Here is a 26,351-nt window from a genome sequence, read left to right on the forward strand (position 1 = left end):
AAGCCAATAACAGTTTCAAAAACAAATTCAATCCGATAACAAGATCGGAGAACTTAAGAAACAACATGAACAACATGTGCACCCGAAAAACGAAACCCTAAGAACAAATAGGGCGGGTGCTGGGTCTCCCAATTGGAGCTAGAAGAAAAGGAATTTACGGTAAGTAAACAAAATTCCCTTCTTTTTCGCTCCTAATTGGGAGACCCAGACAGTGGGACGTCCAAAAGCAGTCCCTGGGTGGGTAAAAAGATACCACATGAACGGGCTGTCAGACAGCCCTTTCCTACAGGTGGGCCACCGCCGCCTGAAGGACCTGTCTACCTAGGCTGGCATCTGCCGAAGCGTAGGTATGCACTTGATAGTGTTTGGTAAACGTGTGCAGACTCGACCAGGTAGCCGCCTGGCACACCTGCTGAGCCGTAGCCTGATGCCGCAATGCCCAGGACGCACCCACGGCTCTGGTAGAATGGGCCTTCAGTCCAGATGGAATCGGAAGCCCAGCAGAACGGTATGTGTGAAGAATTGGTTCCTTGATCCACCGCGCCAGGGTGGATTTGGAAGCTTGCGATCCCTTATGCTGACCAGCGACTAGGACAAAGAGCGCATCAGAACGGCGTAGAGACGCCGTGCGAGAAATGTAAATCCTGAGTGCTCTCACCAGGTCCAACAGATGTAAACCTTTTTCAAATTGGTGAACTGGATGCGGACACAAAGATGGCAAAGTGATATCCTGATTGAGATGAAAGGAAGAAACCACCTTGGGAGAAAACTCTGGAATTGGACGCAGTACTACCTTGTCTTGGTGAAACACCAGGAAGGGAGATTTGCAAGATAACGCCGCTAGCTCGGACACTCTTCGAAGAGACGTGACCGCCACAAGAAAAACTACTTTTTGTGAAAGCCGAGAAAGGGAAACCTCTTTCAAAGGCTCGAAAGGCGGCTTCTGGAGAGCAATGAGAACCTTGTTTAGATCCCAGGGTTCCAATGGCCGTCTGTAAGGAGGAACGATATGACAAACTCCTTGGAGAAACGTGCGTACTTTAGAAAGCCGTGCCAAGCGCTTCTGAAAGAATACGGATAGCGCGGAGACTTGACCCTTAAGAGAGCTAAGCGACAAACCTTTTTCCAACCCAGACTGCAGGAAGGAAAGAAAAATTGGCAATGCAAATGGCCAGGGAGAAAACCCCTGAGCCAAGCACCAAGCTAAGAATATCTTCCACGTCCTGTGATAGATCTTAGCTGAGGATGGTTTTCTAGCCTGTCTCATTGTGGCAACAACTTCATGAGATAAACCTGAGGCCGCTAGGATCCAGGACTCAATGGCCACACAGTCAGGTTCAGGGCCGCAGAATTCAGATGGAAAAACGGCCCTTGAGACAGCAAATCTGGACGGTCTGGTAGTGCCCACGGTTGGCCTACCGTGAGATGCCACAGATCCGGGTACCACGACCTTCTTGGCCAGTCTGGAGCGACGAGAATGGCTCGATGGCAGTCGGACCTGATTTTCCGGAGAACTCTGGGTAACAATGCTAGAGGTGGGAACACATAGGGGAGTCGGAATTGCGACCAATCCTGAACCAAGGCGTCTGCCGCCAGCGCTCGGTGATCGTGAGACCGTGCCATGAAAACTGGGACCTTGTTGTTGTGCCGTGACGCCATCAGATCGACGTCCGGCGTCCCCCAGCGGCAACAGATCTGCTGAAACACGTCCGGGTGAAGGGACCATTCTCCTGCGTCCATGCCCTGGCGACTGAGAAAGTCTGCTTCCCAGTTTTCCACGCCTGGGATGTGAACTGCGGATATGGTGGACGCTTTGCTTTCCACCCACGTCAAAATCCGCCGGACTTCCTGAAAGGCTTGGCGACTGCGTGTTCCCCCTTGGTGGTTGATGTACGCCACCGCCGTGGAATTGTCCGACTGAATCCGAATCTGCTTGCCTTCCAGCCATTGTTGGAAGGCTCGCAGAGCAAGATAGACTGCTCTGATTTCCAGAACATTGATCTGCAGGGTGGACTCTTCCTGAGTCCACGTCCCCTGAGCCCTGTGGTGGAGAAACACCGCTCCCCACCCTGATAGGCTCGCATCCGTCGTGACCACTGCCCAGGATGGGGGTAGGAACGACTTTCCCTGTGACAATGAGGTGGGGAGAAGCCACCAACGCAGAGAGTCCTTGGCAGTCTGAGAGAGGGAGACAGTCTTGTCGAGGGACGTCGATTTCCCATCCCATTGGCGTAGAATGTCCCATTGTAGAGGGCGCAGATGAAACTGCGCGAACGGGACCGCCTCCATTGCTGCTACCATCTTTCCTAGGAAATGCATGAGGCGCCTCAGTGAGTGCGACTGGCTCTGAAGGAGAGATTGCACTCCTGTCCGTAGTGAACACTGCTTGTCCAGTGGAAGCTTCACTATCGCTGAGAGAGTATGAAACTCCATGCCAAGATAAGTCAGAGATTGGGTCGGGGTTAGATGAGACTTTGGAAAGTTGATAATCCACCCGAAACTCTGGAGAGTGTCTAGTGCCACCTTCAGACTGTGTTGGCATGCCTCTTGAGAGGGTGCCTTTATAAGCAGGTCGTCTAGATACGGGATGACCGAGTGACCTTGCGCGTGCAGAACAGCTACTACTGCTGCCATGACCTTGGTGAAGACCCGGGGGGCTGTTGCCAGACCGAAAGGTAACGCTACGAACTGCAGGTGTTCGTCGTGTATGACGAAGCGTAGGAAACGCTGATGCTCTGGCGCAATCGGCACGTGGAGATACGCATCTTTGATATCTATTGATGCTAGAAAATCTCCTTGAGACATTGAGGCTATGACGGAGCGTAGGGATTCCATCCGGAACCTCCTGACTTTTACGTGTCTGTTGAGCAACTTTAGATCCAGGACGGGTCGATACGATCCGTCCTTTTTTGGGACCACAAACAGATTGGAGTAAAAACCGTGACCTTGTTCCTGAAGAGGGACGGAGGTCACCACTCCTTCCGCCTTTAGAGCGGCCACCGCCTGCAACAGAGCATCGGCTCGGTCTGGTGGTGGAGAAGTTCTGAAGAAACGAGTTGGCGGACGAGAACTGAACTCTATCCTGTACCCGTGAGACAGAATATCCCTCACCCAACGGTCTTTGACGCGTGACAGCCAAATGTCGCCAAAGTGGGAAAGCCTCCCACCGACCGAGGGTGTGGGAATCGGAGACTGCAAGTCAGGAGGACGCCGTCTTGGCAACGGTTCCTCCGGCTGTCCTTTTTGGGCGTGACTGAGACCTCCAAGAATCTGAGCGTCTCTGGTCTTTTTGAGTCTTTTTTGACGAGGCGAATTGGGACCTGCCCGGTCCTCGAAAGGACCGATAACCAGACTGACCCTTCCTCTGTTGGGGTTTGTTTTGTCTGTGTTGCGGTAAGGATGAGTCCTTACCCTTGGAGTGTTTGATGATTTCATCCAAACGCTCTCCAAACAATCGGTCACGAGAAAAAAGGCAAATTGGTTAAGCACTTCTTGGAATGAGAATCTGCCTTCCAATGTCTCAACCACAGGGCCCTACGCAAAACAACGGAGTTGGCTGACGCCACTGCCGTGCGGCTTGTAGCGTCAAGAACAGCATTAATCGCGTACGACGCGAATGCCGCCATTTGCGAGGTCAATGGTGCTACCTGCGGGGCAAATGCACGTGTGACTGAGTCGACTTGCACAAGCCCGGCTGAGATAGCTTGGAGTGCCCATACGGCAGCAAAAGATGGCGCTAACGACGCTCCAATCGCTTCATAGATGGATTTCAGCCAGAGCTCCATCTGCCTGTCAGTGGCATCTTTAAGTGCCGCTCCATCTTCAACTGCAACCAAGGATCTAGCTGCAAGCCTGGAAATTGGAGGATCCACTTTTGGACATTGGGTCCAACCCTTGACCACCTCAGGGGGAAAAGGATAGCGTGTATCTTTAAGCCGTTTAGAAAAACGCCTTTCCGGATAAGCGTGGGGTTTCTGGATTGCGTCTCTAAAGTCAGCGTGGTCCAGAAAAGTGCTTAATGTACGCTTAGGATATCTGAAATGGATTCTCTCGTGCTGCGAAGCTGACTCCTCTACAAGAGGAGCTGGTGGGGAAATATTTAACATCTTATTGATGGACGCTATAAGATCATTAACTATGGCGTCACCATCTGGTGTATCTAGATTGAGAGCGGTCCCAGGATCAGAATCCTGATCAGTTACGTCCGCCTCATCACCCATAGATTCATCTCGCTGGGATCCTGACCATTGAGATGAATGTGAAGGCCCCTCATAGCGAGCCCGCTTAGGTTGCCTGGGGCCATCGTCCGAGTCAGAGTCTTCACCCTGAGGTGTATGTGCCCGTCCCGGAGCTTGGAGGTAATTCAGCTGAGGGGGACCAGGGGGCAATGATTGCACAGTGTCCGTGGCCTGAAGTACAGGCCTAGCTCGCAATGTGTCAAGAATTTGTGACATAGTGAGAGACATTCTGTCAGCAAAAGCTGTAAACTCAGTTCCTGTCACCTGGACAGCATTCACAGGTGGTACACCCTGGGTCACGTCCAGCAGAGGTCCCGACTGTGCAAGTGCCGCAGGGGCCGAGCACTGCACACAATGGGGGTCAGTGGAGCCTGCTGGTAGAAAAGTCCCACATGCGGTACAGGAAGCATATAATGTCTGTGCCTTGGCACCCTTGCGTTTTGTGGACGACATGCTGTTGGCTCTCTGCAATGTGAGAGAGTCTATAGCCAAAGGGCGACCAGCGCTATGCAGTACAAAGTATTTGCAGGAACAAAATACTAAGATTACTACTGGCACAAGAGGGGGTGAGCCCTGAGGGCTGCTTACCGCCCGCTGAATAGCGGGTAAGAGGCGCAGAATTCCTTGTCTGGGTCTCCCCGGCTCCCCTCTGCAGCTCAGCGTGTCAGCAGGAATGGCTGCCGGCGTCTGTGGAGAGGGGCGGTCCGTGGGAGTTCCCAAACAAAAGTGCGGGAAACAGTGTCCCCTCTGTGCCGATTGTGAGGGCTGGAGTATGTAAAAACGACTCCAGCCCTCAGCGCTGATGCACTGACCAGCGTCCCGCCCCTCTCCTGACTGGCAGGTCTGGGGGCGGGAACGAACGGAACTAGGCCGCAAAAGCCGGGGGCTCGAGTTATCAGCGCGGCCGCCGTAAAAGCGCGGCCCGCGCTGAAGTCCCCGGCGCACCACAAGTGCCAGCCGCGCCGCAGTCCCAGCGGCCGGCGCGACCGTTTCCCAAAAGTGTGCCTGCTTCAGCGAAGCTGAATGAGGCCATGGCACAAGCGCCGCAGCGCTGATGTCCCCGGCGCACTACAACACCCAGCATGCTGCGGTGTGAGCGCGAAATGCACGGGGACACAGAGTACCTTGAGGAAGCAGGGCCATGTCCCTGATGTACTCCGCTCCATCCAGCATCTTCTCCAGGGGCTGTAGATGGAGCACGGTCTCAGTGCCTGGAGACCAGTAAATCCCACTTCACCCAGAGCCCTGTAAAAAGGGATGGGGAAGGAATCAGCATGTGGGCTCCAGCCGCCGTACCCGCAATGGGTACCTCAACCTTACAAACACCTCCGACATACAGTGGGGTGAGAAGGGAGCATGCTGGGAGCCCTGTATGGGCCCTCTTTTCTTCCATCCGACATAGTCAGCAGCTGCTGCTGACTAAAAACAATGGAGCTATGCGTGCGTGTCTGACCTCCTTCGCACAAAGCTAAAACTGAGGAATCCGTACTCCTACGGGAGGGTGTATAGCCAGAAGGGGAGGGGCCTTACACTTTTAAGTGTAGTTCTTTGTGCGGCCTCCAGAGGCAGTAGCTATACACCCACTGTCTGGGTCTCCCAATTAGGAGCGAAAAAGAAAAACCTGGTGAGATGGTCCTGTCTCTACGCATTCTAATGTGTGCTGCTATAAGTGGAGAGGTGATTGATCAGAATTTATATTCATCTGAATGGAAATTCCTTTCCACTGACAGCAGTACACGGCCACATCAACGTAAAGCTCGAAAAGGCGGCTTATCTCTAATACCTTACATAGTCAATTGTGCCTGTGAGCGGTCCCGCTCATCCCCACCATGTGACCCCTGGGCTCTGTGACCTCTGAGATCCGGTGATGTCACGTCAACTTCCAGTTGACCCGACACCACCGAGCCTGGCACCCATTCTCCCTCAGTGACTGGGCTGTGATCAGAGTTTCACCGCTCATCACAGCCCAGAATCGCTCCTGCTTATGTTGCTTTGCAGTGAAGACTAGAGCATGCGAGATGCTGGGCTGGGATGAGCTGTGAAATGCTGCCCATAGCCCCGTCACTCAGGGAGGCAAGGGCCGGCCTCTGTGATATCGGATCAACTAGAAGTTGATGTGACATCACTGAATCTCAGAAGTCACGGAGCCCTGGGGGTCATGTGAGGACTGCAATAACAGAATTGACTACACAAGGTATTTGAGAAAAGCCTTCTTTATGAGCTTCACATTGAAGTGGCCACTACTGCTAAGTAGAGTTGAGCCACCCCCTAGTGTTCGTGTTCGGTTCGTCAAACAGCGGTTGTGTTCGTCGAACGTTCGACGAACACCTTCGAACCCCATTGAAAACAATGGCAGGCAAACACATACAAACACATTATACATGTACATGTACAGTTAATAAACATTGCCATTATACTTATAGGTCCCCGCGACGCGTCCTGCAGACTGTCTCCCGCCGCTTCGCCTTCCGATCATTGCTGTGCCCTACCGGTAACAAGCACTGATGATAGGACCTTCGTGACCGTGACGTCATAGCATGTGACCAATCAAGTGTGTATTATCTCATTGGCTACAGACTGGTCACATGGCTATGACGTCATGCTAGGTCCTGTCAGTGCATCTCTCCGGTACGTGGTGCTCGTTCGAGCATCTCCGTGTACCGGCAAGATGCTCTGGCACATGGTCGGCTCCCCGTTCCTGCATGTCGGCACTCTTTATAGAGTCAGCCCACTTGCAGGGACTGGATGCCACAGGCGGTGATATCGGCGCCGGAAATCAGGTGATCACCGTTGTTATAGTAACTCGCCTGTCAGGTTACTATTGCAACGGTGGCAGCGGTGAAGTCACCGCTTACAACCCGCAGCCTCTGCTCACTCATTGAGTGATTGGACTGCACGTCTTCCTCCCATGCAGTGCTGTCTGATTTAGCAGAGCTGCATGTGTTGAATGAGAAAGAAGACAGAAGACCAGGATCGTGGAGGGGTGAGAGGGAGTAATAAACATGGAGTCTCTAAGTGTGTCTGTGTATTTATTTCTATTAAAGTATTTTTTCTCTGTGTGGTGTCTTTTTTTTAACCCTTTATTGGAGATTCTTAATAGCCGGGTCAAACTTGCCTGACATTAAGAATCTCTGGCTTAATACTAGCTAGTAAAACAAAGCTAGTATTAACCCTTTATTACCCAGCGAGCCACCCAGCATCATGGCTGCTGGAAGAGTTGGATACAGCGCCAGATGATGGCGCATCTATGAAAGCGACAATTTCTAAAATTCATGAAATAATTAATAAAAAGGAATTCCCTATATTTTTATCTCCCAGCCGGGTACAAATAGGCAGCTGGGGGTTGGGGGCAGCCGTACCTGCATGCTGTACCTGGCTAGCATACAAAAATATGGCTAAGCCCATTGCATTTTAATTTTTTTCTGGCAAACAACAAAAAAAAAAAAAAAAAGCTTCTCTGGATTTTCCATTGCCAGTGAAGGTAACACCAAGCAGTGGGGGTTAGCAGCCAGTAGCTGCTTAGATTACCCTTAGCTACCAATACAAAAAATGCAGCGGGAGCCCATGGGTTTTTTTTTTAATTATTCATTTAAAATAACTAAAAAAAAAATGGGTTTCCCTGTATTTTGATTGCCTGACATCACAGTACTGTAAAAATAAATCATTAAAAAAAAAAAATAACATAGCGCTCCGCGGTATTTTTGATAGTCAGCGCAGATAAAGCAGACAGCTACGGGTTGCCACCCCCCATCTGCCTGGCGTTACCTTGGCTGGCAATTAAAATACAGGGAAGCCCATTATTTTTTTTATTTAAAAAAATAGTTAGTTAAAAAAAAAAAATTCGTGGGCTCCCGCCGTATTTTGATCGCCAGTCAGGTAAAGCCAGGCAGTTGGGGGATGGGATTCTCGGCAACCCGCAGCCACCCCTGGAAATGGCGCATTGTTTCTTAGCGTCATTTCCAGGCACTTGATCCGGTTCGTCCAGCGTCCGTGATGGCGGTGGCACGCTGGGTAATAAAGGGGTTAATACCAGCTTTGTATTGTCAGATGGTACTAAGCCCGAAATTCATGGTGTCACGCCAAAATAGACATGGCCACCATGAATTTCTAGTAAAGATAAAAAAAAACACAACACAGAAAAATATTTTTATTAGAAATAATAATAATAAATAATCACATGACACATCAGCTGATTGTATAAAAGCCGTTTATACAATCAGCTGATGCACCAGTGCAAAAAAAAAAAAAAAAAAAACTACACACTTCTGTGCAGACTCCTGTCCGATGGCATCAGCTGATAGTTTAGTCGGCCGGGCGCTAAAAATCCGGCCTCACCGCTTGACTTACAGTGTCAGCTGATTCCGTCAAGTGACCGCATCAGCAGATCATTGCCAGGACCTGCAGCCATCGGACGTGGAGAGAGAGAGACGAGAGAGAGAGACGAGAGAGAGAGAGAGACACGAGAGAGAGAGAGAGAAAGAGAGAGACGAGAGAGAGACGAGAGAGAGAGAGAGACGAGAGAGAAAGACGAGAGAGACACAGACAAGAGAGACACAGACAAGAGAGACACAGACAAGAGAGACACAGACAAGAGAGACACAGACAAGAGAGACACAGACAAGAGAGACACAGACAAGAGAGACACAGACAAGAGAGACACAGACAAGAGAGACACAGACAAGAGAGACACAGACAAGAGAGACAGAGAGACAGAGGGACAGAGAGAAAGAGAGAGACGAGAGAGAGACGAGAGAGAGAGAGAGACGAGAGAGAAAGACGAGAGAGACACAGACAAGAGAGACACAGACAAGAGAGACACAGACAAGAGAGACACAGACAAGAGAGACACAGACAAGAGAGACACAGACAAGAGAGACACAGACAAGAGAGACACAGACAAGAGAGACACAGACAAGAGAGACACAGACAAGAGAGACACAGACAAGAGAGACAGAGAGACAGAGGGACAGAGAGACAGAGGGACAGAGGGACAGAGGGACAGAGGGACAGAGGGACAGAGGGACAGAGGGACAGAGGGACAGAGGGACAGAGGGACAGAGGGACAGAGGGACAGAGAGACAGAGAGACAGAGAGACAGAGAGACAGAGAGACAGAGAGACAGAGAGACAGAGAGACAGAGAGACAGAGAGACAGAGAGACAGAGAGACAGAGAGACAGAGAGACAGAGAGACAGAGAGACAGAGAGACAGAGAGACAGAGGGACAGAGGGACAGAGGGACAGAGGGACAGAGGGACAGAGAGGAACAGAGAGAGCAGAACAGAGAGAGAGGAACAGAGAGAGAGAGAGAGAGAGAGAGACCGAGAGAGAGAGAGACCGAGAGAGAGAGAGACACAGATACAGAAAGAGAGAGAAGAAAAAAAGCAAATGACTATCGCCTATCACTAGTGTCCAGTGCTAGTTGTGACTCCTGTCTTTTTCTTGTGAGATTCACCATTTTCTATGATTTTAACCCCTTCACGACCGCGGGCAGTAAAATTACGTCCTATTTTAACGTGACTTAACGACCAGGGACGTAACTTTACTGCCTAAAGTTCAAATGGCCATAGCAACGGCTTTCAAATGATGTCCCCTGCTGTTTCTTACAGCAGGGAACCTTTGCTTGACCCCAGGGGGGGTGGCATCGCCACCCCCCACAGACGATCGATGTGATTGGCTGTTCAAATCTGAACCGCCAACCACATCGTTCGCACTAATTTCGGCAAAAATAATGCCTGAATTAGTGCGATACTGTGAGATCCAGCTATGAGATGCTGTAGCAGATACAGCAGATCATAGGTGGACCTCAAACATGTCGCCCCCAGCCCCTGCAGCACTGATTGGAGCGATCGTGCTATGACGTGCAATCGCTCCAATCAGTGTGCAGTGGGGCGGTCTGCTCTGCAGGTGGCCGCCCTCCCCAGGCCTGTGCTGGTCTGGGAAGCCCTCCCCCAACATGTCTGCAGCGTGGACTTGCTAGTACTTGTGGTACCACGCCACCACTGCCGCTGATGTCCTGCTCCTGCTCCACTTGAGTACTGTGCTCACCTTGCAGCCCGTGCGCGCTCCCGTGACGCCCCCCGCGCGCTCCCGTGATGGCCCCTGCCCGTGCCCCCCTGCGATCTGCCCCCCGACATCCCGATCTGCTCCCCCCGCGATCTGCCTGCCTCCCCCATGATCTCTATTCTGCTTCTGCAGCTCCTTCTCCGGTATCCCACTCCCCCCCACTCCCCATCTGCTCTCCCCCTACCCCTCTGCTCTCCCCCCGACGTCATCTTACCTGTCTTCACCAGGTCGTCCGAGGTCTTCACTGGCCTGATCACATCTGCCTCCATCGCTGGGTCCTTCCTGGGTATTCTGCAGAGCTGTCCAACGTCCTGCCTGCTGCTACTGTACAGCTGTCCATCTCGCTTGCCTTCTGCTCCTCCTGCAGTTCTTCTGGTCAGTGATCCTCCTGCTAATCCTCTGGGTACTGAGAGTATAACTTTTTTTTTTTTTCTTTCTGTATCCCATGTCCATTTTTACACCTCATCCGTCCGTGCGTCCCGCCGAGTGCTAATCAGGGATGCAGATAACGGATCGGCATCCCTGCTCAATTTTTGGCGTAATTTTTTTTTTCGTATCCCCGACGCTTTTTGTATCGCATCTATCCGTGCGTCCCGTCGAGCGCTGATCAGGGATGCAGATAACGGATCGGCATCCCTGCTCAATTTTTGGCGTAATTTTTTTTTCGTATCCCCGACGCTTTTTGTATCGCATCTGTCCGTGCGTCCCGCCGAGCGCTGATCAGGGATGCACATAACGGATCGGCATCCCTGCTCAATTTTTGGCGTAAATTTTTTTTTCGTATCCCCGACGCTTTTTGTATCGCATCTGTCCGTGCGTCCCGCCGAGCGCTGATCAGGGATGCAGATAACGGATCGGCATCCCTGCTCAATTTTGGCGTAATTTTTTTTTCGTATCCCCGACGCTTTTTGCATCGCATCTGTCCGTGCGTCCCGCCGAGCGCTGATCAGGGATGCACATAACGGATCGGCATCCCTGCTCAATTTTTGGCGTAATTTTTTTTTCGTATCCCCGACGCTTTTTGTATCGCATCTGTCCGTGCGTCCCGCCGAGCGCTGATCAGGGATGCACATAGCGGATCGGCATCCCTGCTCAATTTTTGGCGTGACTTTTTTTTTTTCCCGTATCCCCGACGCTTTTTGTATTTCATCCGACCTGCGTCCTGCAGTGGCCGATCAGTGCACCGCGTCTGTGCGTTTGAAAAGTCAAATGGCATTCCTTCTCTTCTGAGCCCCGCCATGCGCCCAAACAATTGATTTCCACCACATATGAGGTATCTGTGTACTCAGGAAAAATTGCACAATATGTTTTATGGTGCATTTTTTCCTCATACCGTTGTAAAAAAAAAAGCTACCTGATTGATGCAAAAATTTTGTGATAAAAAAAAATAATTTTCACGGTTCAACGTTATCAACTTCTGTGAATCCCCTGGGGGTGCAAGGGGCTCACCAAACATTTAGATAAATTCCTTGAGGGGTCTAGTTCCAAAATGTGGTTATTTGTGGGGGAGCTCCACTGTTTCGGCACCATAGGGGGTCTCTAAACGTGACATGGCATCCTTTAATGATTCCAACCAATTTTGCTGTCAAATGGTGCTCCTTCTCTTCTGAGCCCCGCCATGCGCCCAAACAATTACTTTCCACCATATGTGAAATATCTGCGTACTCAGGAGAAATTGCACAATACGTTTTATGGTGCATTTTTTCCTGATACCCTTGTGAAAAAAAAGCTACATGGTTCAAGTAACAGGTTTGTGGTGAAAAAAAAAAAAAAGTGTATTCATGGCTCAACATTATGAACTTCTGTGGAGCCCCTTGGGGCTCGCTAAACATCTAGATAAATTCCTTGAGGGGTCTAGTTTCCAAAATGGGGTCACTTGTGGGGGAGCTCCACTGCTTCGGCACCATAGGGGGTCTCCAAACGTGAAATGGCGTCCGCTAACGATTCCAACCAATTTTGCTGTCAAATGGTACTCCTTCTCTTCTGAGCCCTGCCATGCGCCCAAACAATTACTTTCTACCACATATGAGGTATCGTTGTACTCAGGAAAAAATGCACTATAAATTTCATGGTGCACTTTTTCCTGATACCCTTGTGAAAAAAAAAGCTACCTAGTTGAAGCAACAGTTTTGTGGTAAAAAAAAATTTTTTTTCTTTTCACGGCTCAACGTTATAAACTTCTGTGAAGTCCCCAGGGGTTCAAAGTGCTCACCAAACATCTAGAAAAATTATTTGAGGGCTCTAGTTTCCAAAATGGGGTCACTTGTGGGGGAGCTCCATTGTTTAGGCACCTCAGGGGGTCTTCAAACCCGACATGGCGTCCGCTAATGAGTCCAGCTAATTTTGCATTCAAAAATTCAAATGGCGCTCCTTCCTTTCCGAGCTCTGCCGTGCGCCCAAACAATTGATTTTTTACCACATATGGGGTATCAGAGTACTCAGGAGAAAATGCACAATAAATTGTAGGGTGCACTTTCTCATTTTTTCCTTTCACATTGCTTTGGTTCCTGTGAAGCACCTAAAGGGTTAATAAACTTCTTGGATGTGGTTTTGAGCAGTGTGAGGGGTGCAGTTTTTAGAATGGGGTTACTTTTGGGTATTTTCTGTCACCTAGGCCTCTCTAAGTCACTTCAAATGTGATGTGTTCCCTAAAAGAATTATTCTGTAAATTTTGTTGGAAAAATGAGAAATTGCTGATGAACTTTGACCCCTTCTAACTTCCTAATGAAAAAAAAATTTGTTTCAAAAATTGCGCCGATGTAAAGTAGACATGTGGGAAATTTTATTTCGTAACTATTTTGTGTGACATATCTCTCAGATTTATGGGCATAAATTTTCAAAGTTTGAAAATTGCGAAATTTTCAAAATTTTCCCAAAATTTCCTAAATTTTCACAAATAAACGCAAAAAATTTCGGCCTAAATTTACCACTGACATGAAGTACAATATGTCACGAAAAAAAACAATCTCAGAATCGCCAGGATCCGTTGAAGCGTTCTAGAGTTATAACATGTCAAAGTGACACTGGTCAGAATTGCAAAAAATGGCCCGGTCATTAGGGTGTTTTAGTGGCCGGGGTGAAGGGGTTAAAGAATCCAATAAAAAAAAGTGGATTTTACTGAAATTTTTCCTGCAAGCTGGTTCTTTTTTTTTCACCTGTTGATGAATGCGCTGATAGCAGCAGGATCCCACGCTTCCATGGTGTTGGAGGATTAAACGCCGAAGTATGTAGTGAGCTGGACTATTTCTATTCTACTCAGGGAAATGTTTTACCTCACAAAAAGAAACAGCTGTGATCCTGTGCTGTAATGTCTCTATACTCTTTTTGCGTCATCCTCTGCCCAGTAGCTGTTGTACGATCAGACCATGTCACTGTACTGTCTGACACGACCATTACACAGTACACAGCAGGGACACTCAGCACAGGGACTTTTTTTTTTTTTTTTTTTTTTAAAACATTAATTTATGGAAATTATTATTATTCCAAGATCTATTGATTAAAAATCAACTTTAAAATTGACTTTGTTCATAAGAAAACCCCTTTAAGCATGCTCAGATACCTAATGACCCGGTCTAAAAGAACATCTTACAGACTGGTTGTAAGCACAACTCAGCTATTCTATGCCAAAGATCCCACTGTACTAGTTGCATCTGAAAACAACGACCCTGTCTATGTCATAAAAATACAGATGTGCCAATCACTGTATAAGAAAACATTTAATAAAAAAATAAAACTCCCTCCAAGAATCTTCTATGCCCTAACAGCTGTGTTGTAGCACAAGTTAGGTAATCTACTGTCATATGAGAGTATGATCATGCTCTGACGATTCTCCTGAACTACCAGTGAAATGTGACATTTCAAAATAGTAATGAATATTAGTCAAAAAATGGTAACAGTCACTACATTCAAATCAATAGCCACCTTATCTATATACTGTACATATTAAAGATATTTATGTCCTGAATCCTTTCTCCAATTAGGTTGTAAATGCCCTCAAAGTTAAAGTTGAGCATCTGCATTTTAAGCCCATTTCAATTATATCACTGTATCCTGAATATGTTTTGGTAAACCGCTAAAATGACAAAACTTATATCATTGTTCAAATCTATCTATCCCTATCAGGGAAGAAAACAGGGAGCCAGAAGCACTGAGAAGGTGCAGTGTGCTGCTGGGAATTGTACTTTCAGCAGATAAGAATCAAACTGCACAAAGGAGCAGGAGATGAAAAAAAGAACCAAAAAGGTACAAGAAAAATTATCGTACTGTATTTTACTAATAGCAATGCAGACAATGTTCTTTGTAAAATAAATTATATGGGAATGAACCCATCTAAATCCCTTAAGAAAAGTTGCAGGCAAAAAGGATTCCACATGCCAACTCCTTGTCTGTCACGCGAGAAACTATTCACCGTATTTTTCGGACTATAAGTCGCACCGGACCATAAGACGCACCCTGGTTTTAGAGGAGGAAAATAAAATTTTAAGCAAAAAATGTGGTCATGACACACTTATGGGGCGAGGATTTGCTGCTGCCACTGTTATGGGGGTAATGTCCCCAAATTCTCTACCAAGGTACCCCATCTGGCAATGATCCTCCTGCCTTGTATGTGATCCCCATATTAATATATTATAATATATATATATACACACACACACACATGTCCATCATCCTGGTATAGCCCCCATCCTGCTATATACCACCATCCTGCTATACAGTTAGGTCCAGAAATATTTGGACAGTGACACAATTTTGGCGAGTTGGGCTCTGCATGCCACCACATTGGATTTGAAATTAAACCTCTACAACAGAATTCAAGTGCAGATTGTAACGTTTAATTTGAAGGTTTGAACAAAAATATCTGATAGAAATTGTAGGAATTGTACACATTTCTTTACAAACACTCCACATTTTAGGAGGTCAAAAGTAATTGGACAAATAAACCAAACCCAAAAAAAAAAAAATTTATTTTCAATATTTTGTTGCGAATCCTTTGGAGGCAATCACTGCCTTAAGTCTGGAACCCATGGACATCACCAAACGCTGGGTTTCCTCCTTCTTAATGCTTTGCCAGGCCTTTACAGCCGCAGCCTTCAGGTCTTGCTTGTTTGTGGGTCTTTCCGTCTTAAGTCTGGATTTGAGCAAGTGAAATGCATGCTCAATTGGGTTAAGATCTGGTGATTGACTTGGCCATTGCAGAATGTTCCACTTTTTTGCACTCATGAACTCCTGGGTAGCTTTGGCTGTATGCTTGGGGTCATTGTCCATCTGTACTATGAAGCGCCGTCCGATCAACTTTGCGGCATTTGGCTGAATCTGGGCTGAAAGTATATCCCGGTACACTTCAGAATTCATCCGGCTACTCTTGTCTGCTGTTATGTCATCAATAAACACAAGTGACCCAGTGCCATTGAAAGCCATGCATGCCCATGCCATCACGTTGCCTCCACCATGTTTTACAGAGGATGTGGTGTGCCTTGGATCATGTGCCGTTCCCTTTCTTCTCCAAACTTTTTTCTTCCCATCATTCTGGTACAGGTTGATCTTGGTCTCATCTGTCCATAGAATACTTTTCCAGAACTGAGCTGGCTTCATGAGGTGTTTTTCAGCAAATTTAACTCTGGCCTGTCTATTTTTGGAATTGATGAATGGTTTGCATCTAGATGTGAACCCTTTGTATTTACTTTCATGGAGTCTTCTCTTTACTGTTGACTTAGAGACAGATACACCTACTTCACTGAGAGTGTTCTGGACTTTAGTTGATGTTGTGAACTGGTTCTTCTTCACCAAAGAAAGTATGCGGCGATCATCCACCACTGTTGTCATCCGTGGACGCCCAGGCCTTTTTGAGTTCCCAAGCTCACCAGTCAATTCCTTTTTTCTCAGAATGTACCCGACTGTTGATTTTGCTACTCCAAGCATGTCTGCTATCTCTCTGATGGATTTTTTCTTTTTTTTCAGCCTCAGGATGTTCTGCTTCACCTCAATTGAGAGTTCCTTAGACCGCATGTTGTCTGGTCACAGCAACAGCTTCCAAATGCAAAACCACACACCTGTAATCAACCCCAGACCTTTTAACTACTTCATTGATTACAGGTTAACGAGGGAGACGCCTTCAGAGCTAATTGCAGCCCTTAGAGTCCCTTGTCCAATTACTTTTGGTCCCTTGAAAAAGAGGAGGCTATGCATTACAGAGCTATGATTCCTAAACCCTTTCTCCGATTTGGATGTGAAAACTCTCATATTGCAGCTGGGAGTGTGCACTTTCAGCCCATATTATATATATAATTGTATTTCTGAACATGTTTTTGTAAACAGCTAAAATAACAAAACTTGTGTCACTGTCGAAATATTTCTGGACCTAACTGTATATCCCCATCCTGCTCATAATATACTCCCATCCTGCAATATACCCCCATCCTGCTATATACCACCTTCCTGCTCATGATATACCCCCATCGTGCTATATATCCCCATCCTGCTATATACCCCCAACCTGCTATATACCCCACATTCTGCTCATAATATACCCCCATCCTGTATGCTATGGCACAGAAAAAAATATAAACGTTTATACTCACCTTTCCTCCCTGCAGCATTGATCATCTTCCTCTCTGTGTCAGCAGCAGCGCCGATGACCTGTGTGGAGCCGTTCCCCTGCAGCATCGCGATGTCCTCCTGTCAGCTGACCAGTGTGGAGAGCGGTGCGAACAGCGATAACGTCATCCCTGTGCTCACGGTTCTCTACACAGATCAGCTGACCGGCAGACAGGAGGACATCACGATGCTGGAGGGGAACGGGGAGTATACTGTACTTATTCACTGCCCCCCGCACTGACGATGATGCGCTTGGGGCAGTGAATACAGCCGCACATGATCACTCCAGGCTGTAGTTGACAGGAATGCTCACGCGCGTCGGCTCTTTACTATGCGCGTACCTCCCGCCCATCATCCCGCCCACCTGTCAGCGCTGGCTTCATCGCTGAGAGATGATGGGCGGGAGGATTCATGCATAATAAATGAGCGGGCCCACGTGGTCACGACAGACGCTGCCCGCTCCACCGCAGCACCCTCATTCCCGGCTGCAGCAATGCCCTACATTCAGACTATAAGACGCACCCCCCACTTTCCCCCAACATTTGGGAGAAAAAAATGCATCTTATAGTCCGGAAAATACGGTATATAGATGTCTGGTAGATAAGTATTATCCACTTTCATATTGAAAACTTACTTAACTTACAAGTATATGAGGGAGTCATGACGAATAGCTGTCAAAAGAGAGAGTTCAGTTGAAATTCATATGAAGCACATTTATTGACAGCAGGAGAGGGGGAAAAAACAACCTAAATATTTAGTATTATTACCACTACATAATCCTATAGATAATGGATAGCTGTACTGATTATAATTTTTATTTCCTGTAGTGATAGAGAAGCCTCATTTACATAAAACCGGAAACCCATCTTAAATGTTGACACTGTACATTATCCACTTACTTGCCACAAATATTTTGTACATTTTAAGGAATAACTCCACAACAAATACCTTTTCTTTCTCATATTCACGATCACGCCATTGATACGATGTGGAGATGGACTGTGAAGCGTAATGGAATTGCTTCAATTGTTCAAAAAAGCCAATCAAATTGATCTCATCGCAGGTCGTGAGAATACTGTAAATGCTGCAGAGTATGATTTCACTCGCCTTCCTTTTTGCTTCACAAATAGACTTGTATTTATCTTTCCAGAACTTCAATTTTTCAAAGATGCCTTCATTTTTTTTAAGGCACACGTCATCATACTGATGCCATTCTATAAAGTAAAAATAAAACTAATCATTAATTTCAGGTGACAGCACATTCACCTTCCTGGGAATAGCAACAGTCTGAATAAGGCTTTGGTGATGAGATTTTTAGCAACAGAAACTCATACCGGTAACACATGCACCTACTGTATGAAACCATCACCCAGGCTCACTGCAGAGGGATTTACAGAAAATATTATCACAGCAGATGATGAATTCACAGATTCTTGTCCCAAGGTGATAATGAAGACGATGCTATATATTATAATAATAATAATAATAAGATGCTAAGTCAGCTTTCCTGGCTCTATGCCTATAATCTGTTAGTATGTCTAGTAAGATTTTGAATGATGGGCAATCACAACAGGCAGAAATAACACTGGCTCGAAAGGCTGATATGATGCTGTGCTAAAGAACTGACAGAATAATAGAGAAATAGATTTGTAAAGTTTCATCCAGCGTATCACTCCAAATAGCAGTCTCTTGTAGTTAAAAAATAACTTATTTTTACAAAGATAAAAAAAGCCATTTTTCATGTTTCTGACAGACTATAGCGTATTCTTATATGTTCACTTCGGACTACGCGTTTCGACGTGCTAGACATCTTCATCATGGTCATCGACAGCCCCCAAGCTGTCCACTTTAACTTGGCTGTGTATCAAAACACGAAGGACCCCATGAAGCTATTTTCAAATTATTTAAATAAATAATTTAAAAACGGTGTGAAGTCCCCACCAATTTTGATACCCTGCCAAGATAAAGTGATGAGCTGGGGGGCTGGTATTCTCAGACTGGGGAGTCCCATGGTTATAGTCCACCAGCAGCCTTGGAATATGAGACTGCACCCGCCCAGGAATTGTCGCATTTATTAGATGTGACAATTCTGGCACTTCACCTGGCTCATTCCGATTGCCCTAGTGCGGTTGCAATCGGGGTAATATAAGGGGTTAATGACAGTTGCGATTTGTAAAAAAAAAAAAAATTGGGTAGGAGTCTACGAGACCCCCCATTACTAATTGTGTAATTAAAAAGAAAAACACAACGGATAGAAAATCCCTTAATACAAAAAACGTCTTTTCTCCAATTTATTAACCTCCACAACAACCCTGCAGGTCCGACATAAATCGACAGGCATGACTGTTTATGGCGATCCCGGCTCTGCTACATCTGAAGTAGCAATACACGGTCACATTAAAAAACGTGATCGATCACTGAGGCACTACGGACACACTGCTGTGAGCAGTGACCTCACTGAGTGCACCTGAGGTCACAGCTGGTGGTTCCCATGGTACCCCAGCTGTGACCTCAGGCGAACTCAATGAACACCGTGAACGCACCTCAGGTGAAGCAATGCCGGATTACCGGCTTAGGCTATGTGTACACGTTATTAGAAAAACGCACCAAAAAACATGGTGTGCTTTTGATGTGTTTTTCTGCCAGGAGATGCAGATCTGGTGCAGATCTTTAGAACAAATATGTGCCGCAAAACTGCATCTCCTGGCAAAAAAATGCATGTGTACCGCATGCATTGTGATGCAGTTTCAGTGCGTAATTTTGTCAGGAGATGCAGATTTTGTGCAGAAGTGTCTGCAACCAAATACTCAATGTGTACACATTGCTTAACCTGTAATCCAGAATTGAGTTCAATTGAGAGGAGTTCATCTCCAACTGTGACCTCAGACGTCACCGCTCACAGTGCAACGCCATCTGATGGTCACAGTCAGTAGTCACGTTTTTTGCAACCTCAGATGTAGCAGAGTCGGGGTCGCCATGGGACCTCGTATGTATTACGCCGGACCTGCAGGGGTGTTTTGGGGGCTAACAAATTGGAGAAAGTGGGTGTTTTTTTGTCTTGTCTCTAAAAAAAAGGATTTTTCTGTGTGTTTTGTGCTTATTTTTTTTTATTTACAAGGTTGGTAATGGGAAGCTCTCTTAGACCCCTACCCATTACTAATCGGTCTTGGGGACAGCTGTGATTTCTTGACAAATCACAGCTGACACTAACTCCTTATATTACACCGATTGACACCGCTCTGAGCAATCGGGATGACCCGGGTAAAGTGCTGTAATTGTCACATCAAATGGATGAGACAATCCCGGGGCAGCTGCGAGCAGCTAGTTTTAAGCTGGGGGAGGTCAATAACCATGGGCCTCCTCAGTCTGAGAATATCAGCTTCCAGCTGTCTGCGTTATCTTGGCTGGATATCAAAACTGGGGGTCCCAAAAAGCAGGGTTTTTTATTATTTATTTAAATAATTTTTCATAAAAAAGCCATATGGGGTCCCTCGTATTTTGATACACAGCCAAGATAACACGCACAGCTGGGGGATGCTTTAACTGTGCTGGGTATCAAAATACGGGAGAGCCTACGCCGTTTTTTCCAATTATTTATCTTTACACTCCACAACCAATCACAGATGTCAGCAGTCTGACTGCAACCATCACAGACGCTGTCACAGAGGGTAGAAAGGGGAAGTAGTTAATATGCATGAGCGGACCCAGAAGAATTCTGACAGCCACCCGGGAGACTCCGCAAGTATAATTCTCCTGCTTTAATGTCTAGTTAAACATTTTTTTTTATCCGGGTGGCCAAATGCGAACAGTAAGACGGACCTCCCAGAGAAGTCAGTGTTTGGGGGTCCGTGCATGGACACTAGGTGTCCGGTACGAACCCCGAAATTTACAGTTCGGGTTCACCCATCACTAGTCAGAATGCTTTCTGCCTTTAACAGCTTGAGTACCTAGTTTAGGTCTCACTCACACAAATGTATAACACAGATTAGGTCTATCTAATGTTTTATCAGATAGCCATCTGACCAATGTTATTCTATGCGCCAGTGCCGAGCAGTGCTTTTTTTATGCAGATTTAGGCATGAGAAGAAAAAATTGCAGCATGCTGCAAGTGGCAGCATTAGTGCTCACACACACGATCGATGACTCTCTCTTCCAAGAAAATTGAATCAGTTATCGAAATGACGCTCAGCTCAAGCTCTGATCTAAGTTTGAGAATAGTGTCATTCACTGTGATCATTCTCTTGGATGAGAGAATTGTGTCACAGGTGCGAAGGAGAACTTAATTTCTCCATTGTCTGTGTTTATGTAAATCAAACTGCACTTGGATGACATCTCAGTGTAGTCTGATATTTTGCACACGCCCATAGACATGAATGGGTGCGCCGCGTCCGATATACACAGACAATTGCAGCATTCTGTGCTTTTTTTTTTATCATGCCATGAGGAATAAAAAAAAAAAGAGCTGGTCGGCACTGGCCCATAGTATAACATTTGTCCAAGGGCTATCCGATATCACATCAAATAGCACTTGGCTGTGTTATACACTCATGTGAGCACAGATTAAATTGAATGGCGAGCACCCATTCAAATCTAAGGGAGTGTGGAAATCCTCTGACTGCAACAGTGCCAGTATGGTGTACATTGAAATGTGTTGTGGCAATACAAACCTTCACATCCACTACATCAAGAGGATTTTATTGCAGCAGTGCTGCATATAATAAACATGAATCGTCCAACCTGGTGAATTTCGTCCCCAACTAGGGGCAGCAGTAGTTTTTTTCTCGTTTAATAGTTGTGTCTCACACAATGTCAGGTGAGCACCACCAATTTTTTTGGTGTCCTTCTCCACTCCATTTGGGTCTTACCCTACGTTCTGGAGCTCTTTATTCCCTCTACAGCTTCATTTTCTATTGTGAAATGTAGTCAGAAGGGTCCTAATGAGGCTAAAAAACATTTACATGTAAGCTGGTCTGGTAAGCATTCAATGGACTAGGCCAGGGGTGGAGAATTAATTTTTCCAAGGAGGGCCAAACATACTGGCCAAAGCTGGTGGTGATAGATACCTAAACTGCAATGCCCTGCCCATGAGCTAAGAGACTTAGCTATAAGATCAGGAGAACTATACTACATTTCTAATTGGAGGGATTTGCTAATATTATTATTAAAATTATACCTGCAATATATTGGGATGGGATCTTGGAGATGGGGATACCCTTTTAAGGTGATTGTATAAACATCTATGGTACTTAAGAAGGGGGGTGGGGGGGGGAATTGGAGAAGACCTACAGATGATGGGTAAAACGGAGCTGCCTAGTGTCCTAGGAATAGGGTATAGCCGCAATGTTGAGCTAATGGTTTTTTGTTTTTTTTTTAAAATTATTTCTGTTCACTTGACTGTTGAGGGCAAAACTATTAATGGATTTTGCAAAAGCTACATGTAATTAACATTATTATCATCATCTTGACAATGGTAAGAAATTAAAACAAAATTTGTTACCAAGTTGTGTGACTTTTCAATAATACTATGTATATATAATGATTAATCTGTACAATCTAGAAAATATACTATAAGACGATATATGTAGAATCTCACCTCCTTTAAATACATAGTTTGATGGAATAAAAAGATAACGGTTGATGATTGATGAATTGTATTCATTTTCACAGTAAATGTACTCATAGTCTGTACGTCCATGACTTTGTACAACATACTTGTACATGATATATTTATCAATATTGTCCCTGGAAACATGAGTTTGTCCTTCATACAAATATCCAAAGTCCTTGATTTGTCTGCAAATAATGAAAAAACTAGATAAATCCAATGTCAAATTAAAAATTCAAAGTTGTTTTTTTTCTTTAATTCCAAATTTTATTTTTAGCAATCCTTAGCAGATTTTATACCCATAATCTTCTACTGTGATAATGTTATTTGTTCAGGTTTCTAAAAGCTTTAACCCCTTCACCACCAGGCAATTTTTCATTTTTACAGAGGTAGTTCACCCCTTTTCATTACTGGTCACATCAATATTATGTTGCAAAACAAGGTTTCTCTCAAATACCTTGTGTTGCCAAAAGTGCCTGTGAACGGCGAAATTGCGGGCCGCTCAACCCCTTCACATGACCCCCCGACTCCTTGATCTCTGATGTCTGGTGATGTCACGTCAACAGAGGAGGTTCGCAGTCATCCTAAGTGACTGGGCTGTGGGTGGCGTTTCACCGCTCGTCACAGCCCAGCATCACAGCTTAGCATCTCCCTGCTCTCTCATCCTCCATCACGTGACCTAGGCTGCAGTGATGTCCGGTGATGTCACGTCAACTTCTGGAATTGGAAGTTGACCCGGCATCACTGAGGCGGGACCCAGTTTTCCCGTGTGACTGGGCTGTGGGAGGACTTTCACTGCAGATCACAGCCCAGTATCGGTCGTGCTTTTGGCGCTTTGTGGCGAAGGGGAGAATGGACTGTGACGTGCGATGAAACTATGCCCACAGCCCAGTCACTCACTGAGACTGGGTCCCGCCTATGTGATGCCGGGTCAACTTCCAATTCCAGAAATTGATGTGACAGAGGTCACTGCAGCCCAGGGTCATGTGATAGGGATGAACGGACTTAGATAGCGCCGCTCACAGGCAGAATGGACAACAGAAGGTATTTAGAAAAAGCCTTCCATCACAGCTTTACATCGATGTGGCCACTTCATGTCATAGTCAACCACCTCTTTAATTTCTGCTAGCCTCTGGTTTACTGTTCGAGTCACATGTTGTAGGAGACCTATCACGGTCGCCTCTGACCTTTTTAAGATCGTGGAGCCTGGCCTCCTATGCCGATGATAGCTTATGCGATCCCATTCCTTGTGCTTTGATATCATGTTGCTGATGAACTTCTGTGTGCTGTTTGGTGTGTTGTGGAAATACTCTGGTAGTCCATTTCTTCCTTTCCTTTCGTTTCCTCCTGATCATGTATTGTCTATACCTCTGTGAGTGATTGATGTGAATCTGAGTTTTGTTTTTTGTCTCCATCTGTTTATCTGTGTAAAGCCTGCTTTACATGGTACGATCGATTGTGCGATTTCACAATCGATCGTACCCGCCCCCGTCCTTTCTGCGTCACGGGCAAATCGCTGCCCGTGTCGCACAAAGTCAGTAACCCCCGTCACACATACTTACCTCTCGTGCGACCTCGCTGTGGGCGGCGAACGTCCACTTCCTGAAGTGGGAGGGACGTTAGGCGTCACAGCGACGTCACACGGCCGCCGGCCAATAGAAGTGGAGGGGCGGAGATGAGCAGGATGTAAACATCCCGCCCACCTCCTTCCTTCCACATAGAGCCGGCGGCGGCCGCGGGAGGCAGGTGAGCTGGTCATCGTTCCCGTGGTGTCACACGGAGCGGCGTGTGCTACCACGGAAACGATGATCAACCAAATTAAACGATATTATGGAACCTAACGAGCAGTACTCGACTCACGATTTGTGAGCGATACTGCGTCGCTAGGAGGTGTCACACAGGCCGGCATCGCCAGCGATGCCGGATGTGCGTCACAAAAACCGTGACCCCGACGATCTATCGCACGATAGATTGTCTGGTGTAAAGCAGCTTTAAGACTAACCACTCCTGTCCCAGGCCTCTCCTGGGTGGTGGAGGGGGGCCACTAGACCAGGATTATTAAAGGAGCTAGGTTAGGTAAGGTGGCCCAAATATTGTCACCTTCAGTCGAATGTTTAGGATCAGGATCAGCGAGGGATGCCATAGCCTGAGGACCAGTTCAGGCTCCCCTGTCCCTAGTGATCCCGTCACAACCCTGTGACACAAATGTGCACTTTTTTATTTATTTATATTTTAGTTGATATACATAAAGCATTTTTAAAGATAACAAAAAAATCTTGCTTTATTTTGATTTGTTTTTTACATTTTATTGCCTTTTCAAAATATTGTTTTACAATTCGCACAATATAGTAATTTTGGCCAACATCTTGTAGTAATGTCTTCCATTCTGTTCACCTTTTTGTAGTAATGTCCCCCATTGTAGTCCTCATCCTGTAGTAATATGCCTCATCTCGTTCCCTTCTTGTAGTGTGTAGTAATGTGTCCATCCCTGCCTCCATCCTTTAGTAATGTGCTCATCCTTGTCCATCCTGTAGTAATGTGCCACATCCTTGTCTCCATCCTGTAGTAATGTACCGCATCCTTGTCCCCATCCTGTAGTGATGTGTCCATCCTAGCCTACATCCTGGTGTAATGGGCCCATTCTTGTCCCCATCCAGTAGTGATGTGCCCCATCCTTGTCCCCATCTTGTAGTAATGTGTCCCTATCCTGTAGTAATGTGCCCATCCTTGTCCCCTTGTCGTAATGGGCTCATCCTTGTCCCCTTGTCGTAATGGGCTCATCCTTGTCCCCTTGTCGTAATGGGCTCATCCATGTCCCCTTGTCGTAATGGGCTCATCCATGTCCCCTTGTCGTAATGGGCTCATCCATGTCCTCTTGTCGTAATGGGCTCATCCTTATCCCCATCCTGCAATAATGTGCCCATCCTTGTCTCCATCCTGTAGTAATTTGCCCCGTCCTTGTCTCCATCCTGTATTAGTGTGCCCCATCCTGTAGTGATGTGCCCATCCTTGTTCCTTTGTAGTAATGTGCTCATGCTGGTTCTCTTTTTGAAGTAATGTGCCCTTTTGTAGTCCCCTTCTTGTAGTAATTGTCCTATCCTGTAGTAATTTCCCTTACTAGGCCGTTCTTCACATACACAAAAAAAAAAAAAAAAAAAAAAAAGATACTTCTCACCTGTCCTCCATTCCCTCGGTATCCTCTTTCTTTCTTGCGGCCCCCAGACCCCTCGATCGCGGCCGGTGCAGGTGGCCACCGCTGTCAGCGGTTTACTTCCGGTGAATGTGTTGCTGGCGCCGCACAGAGAAGCTCTCTGCAGCTATACCATTGGCACCTGCCGGCCAATCAGAGGCCAGCAGCTGATGTCATATGCCAACATCAGCTGCTGGCCTCTGATTGGCTGGCGGATGCCATTGGATAGCTGGGTAGAGAGCTTCTCTGTGCAGCGCCGTCAATACATTCATTAACTAAAGCACTGACGGTGGCAGCAGCCTGCACTGGTAGCAATTGTCAAGTGATGTATGGGCCTGCTGGCCGCAAGAAGCAGCCTTAGGGGCTGCATGCAGCCTATGTATTGGAGACCTCTGTTTCCCATAGTTACCTAGTAAATGCAAGTTAATATTACCGAATATGTAGATACGGTATATGTAACTTACTTTGTAAAATGCATTTCACAAACAGTCGTTTTCCAATTTTGAAATCCCTTCATGTTTTCAGCTCTAACTATTACTTTGTCGTCATTCACTTTGAGATTAAAATCTTTAGACACAACAACATGAAAGTAAATTGTGATGAGATTTTCAAGATCTCTTTCCCTGCAGAGAAATAAATAAATGTTAAACACATGGAAAA

The 26,351-nt window shown here is 46.4% G+C and overlaps 1 protein-coding gene across 1 annotated transcript in view; it reads right to left on the reverse strand.

Moving 5' to 3' along the window:
* RNF213 (ring finger protein 213) overlaps positions 1-26,351 on the reverse strand; it is a 486,493-nt gene that overhangs the window by 357,689 nt on the left and 102,453 nt on the right. The window contains exons 6-8 of the mRNA XM_075344370.1: positions 26,156-26,314; positions 22,490-22,689; positions 17,845-18,110 (exon numbers count right to left, since the gene is read on the reverse strand). Coding sequence (XP_075200485.1) covers positions 17,845-18,110; positions 22,490-22,689; positions 26,156-26,314 — 625 coding nt within the window. The remainder of the gene's footprint in view (positions 1-17,844; positions 18,111-22,489; positions 22,690-26,155; positions 26,315-26,351) is intronic.

Source organism: Anomaloglossus baeobatrachus, chromosome 4 (genome assembly GCF_048569485.1).
Source record: "Anomaloglossus baeobatrachus isolate aAnoBae1 chromosome 4, aAnoBae1.hap1, whole genome shotgun sequence".
Classification (NCBI taxonomy): Eukaryota; Metazoa; Chordata; class Amphibia; order Anura; family Aromobatidae; genus Anomaloglossus; species Anomaloglossus baeobatrachus.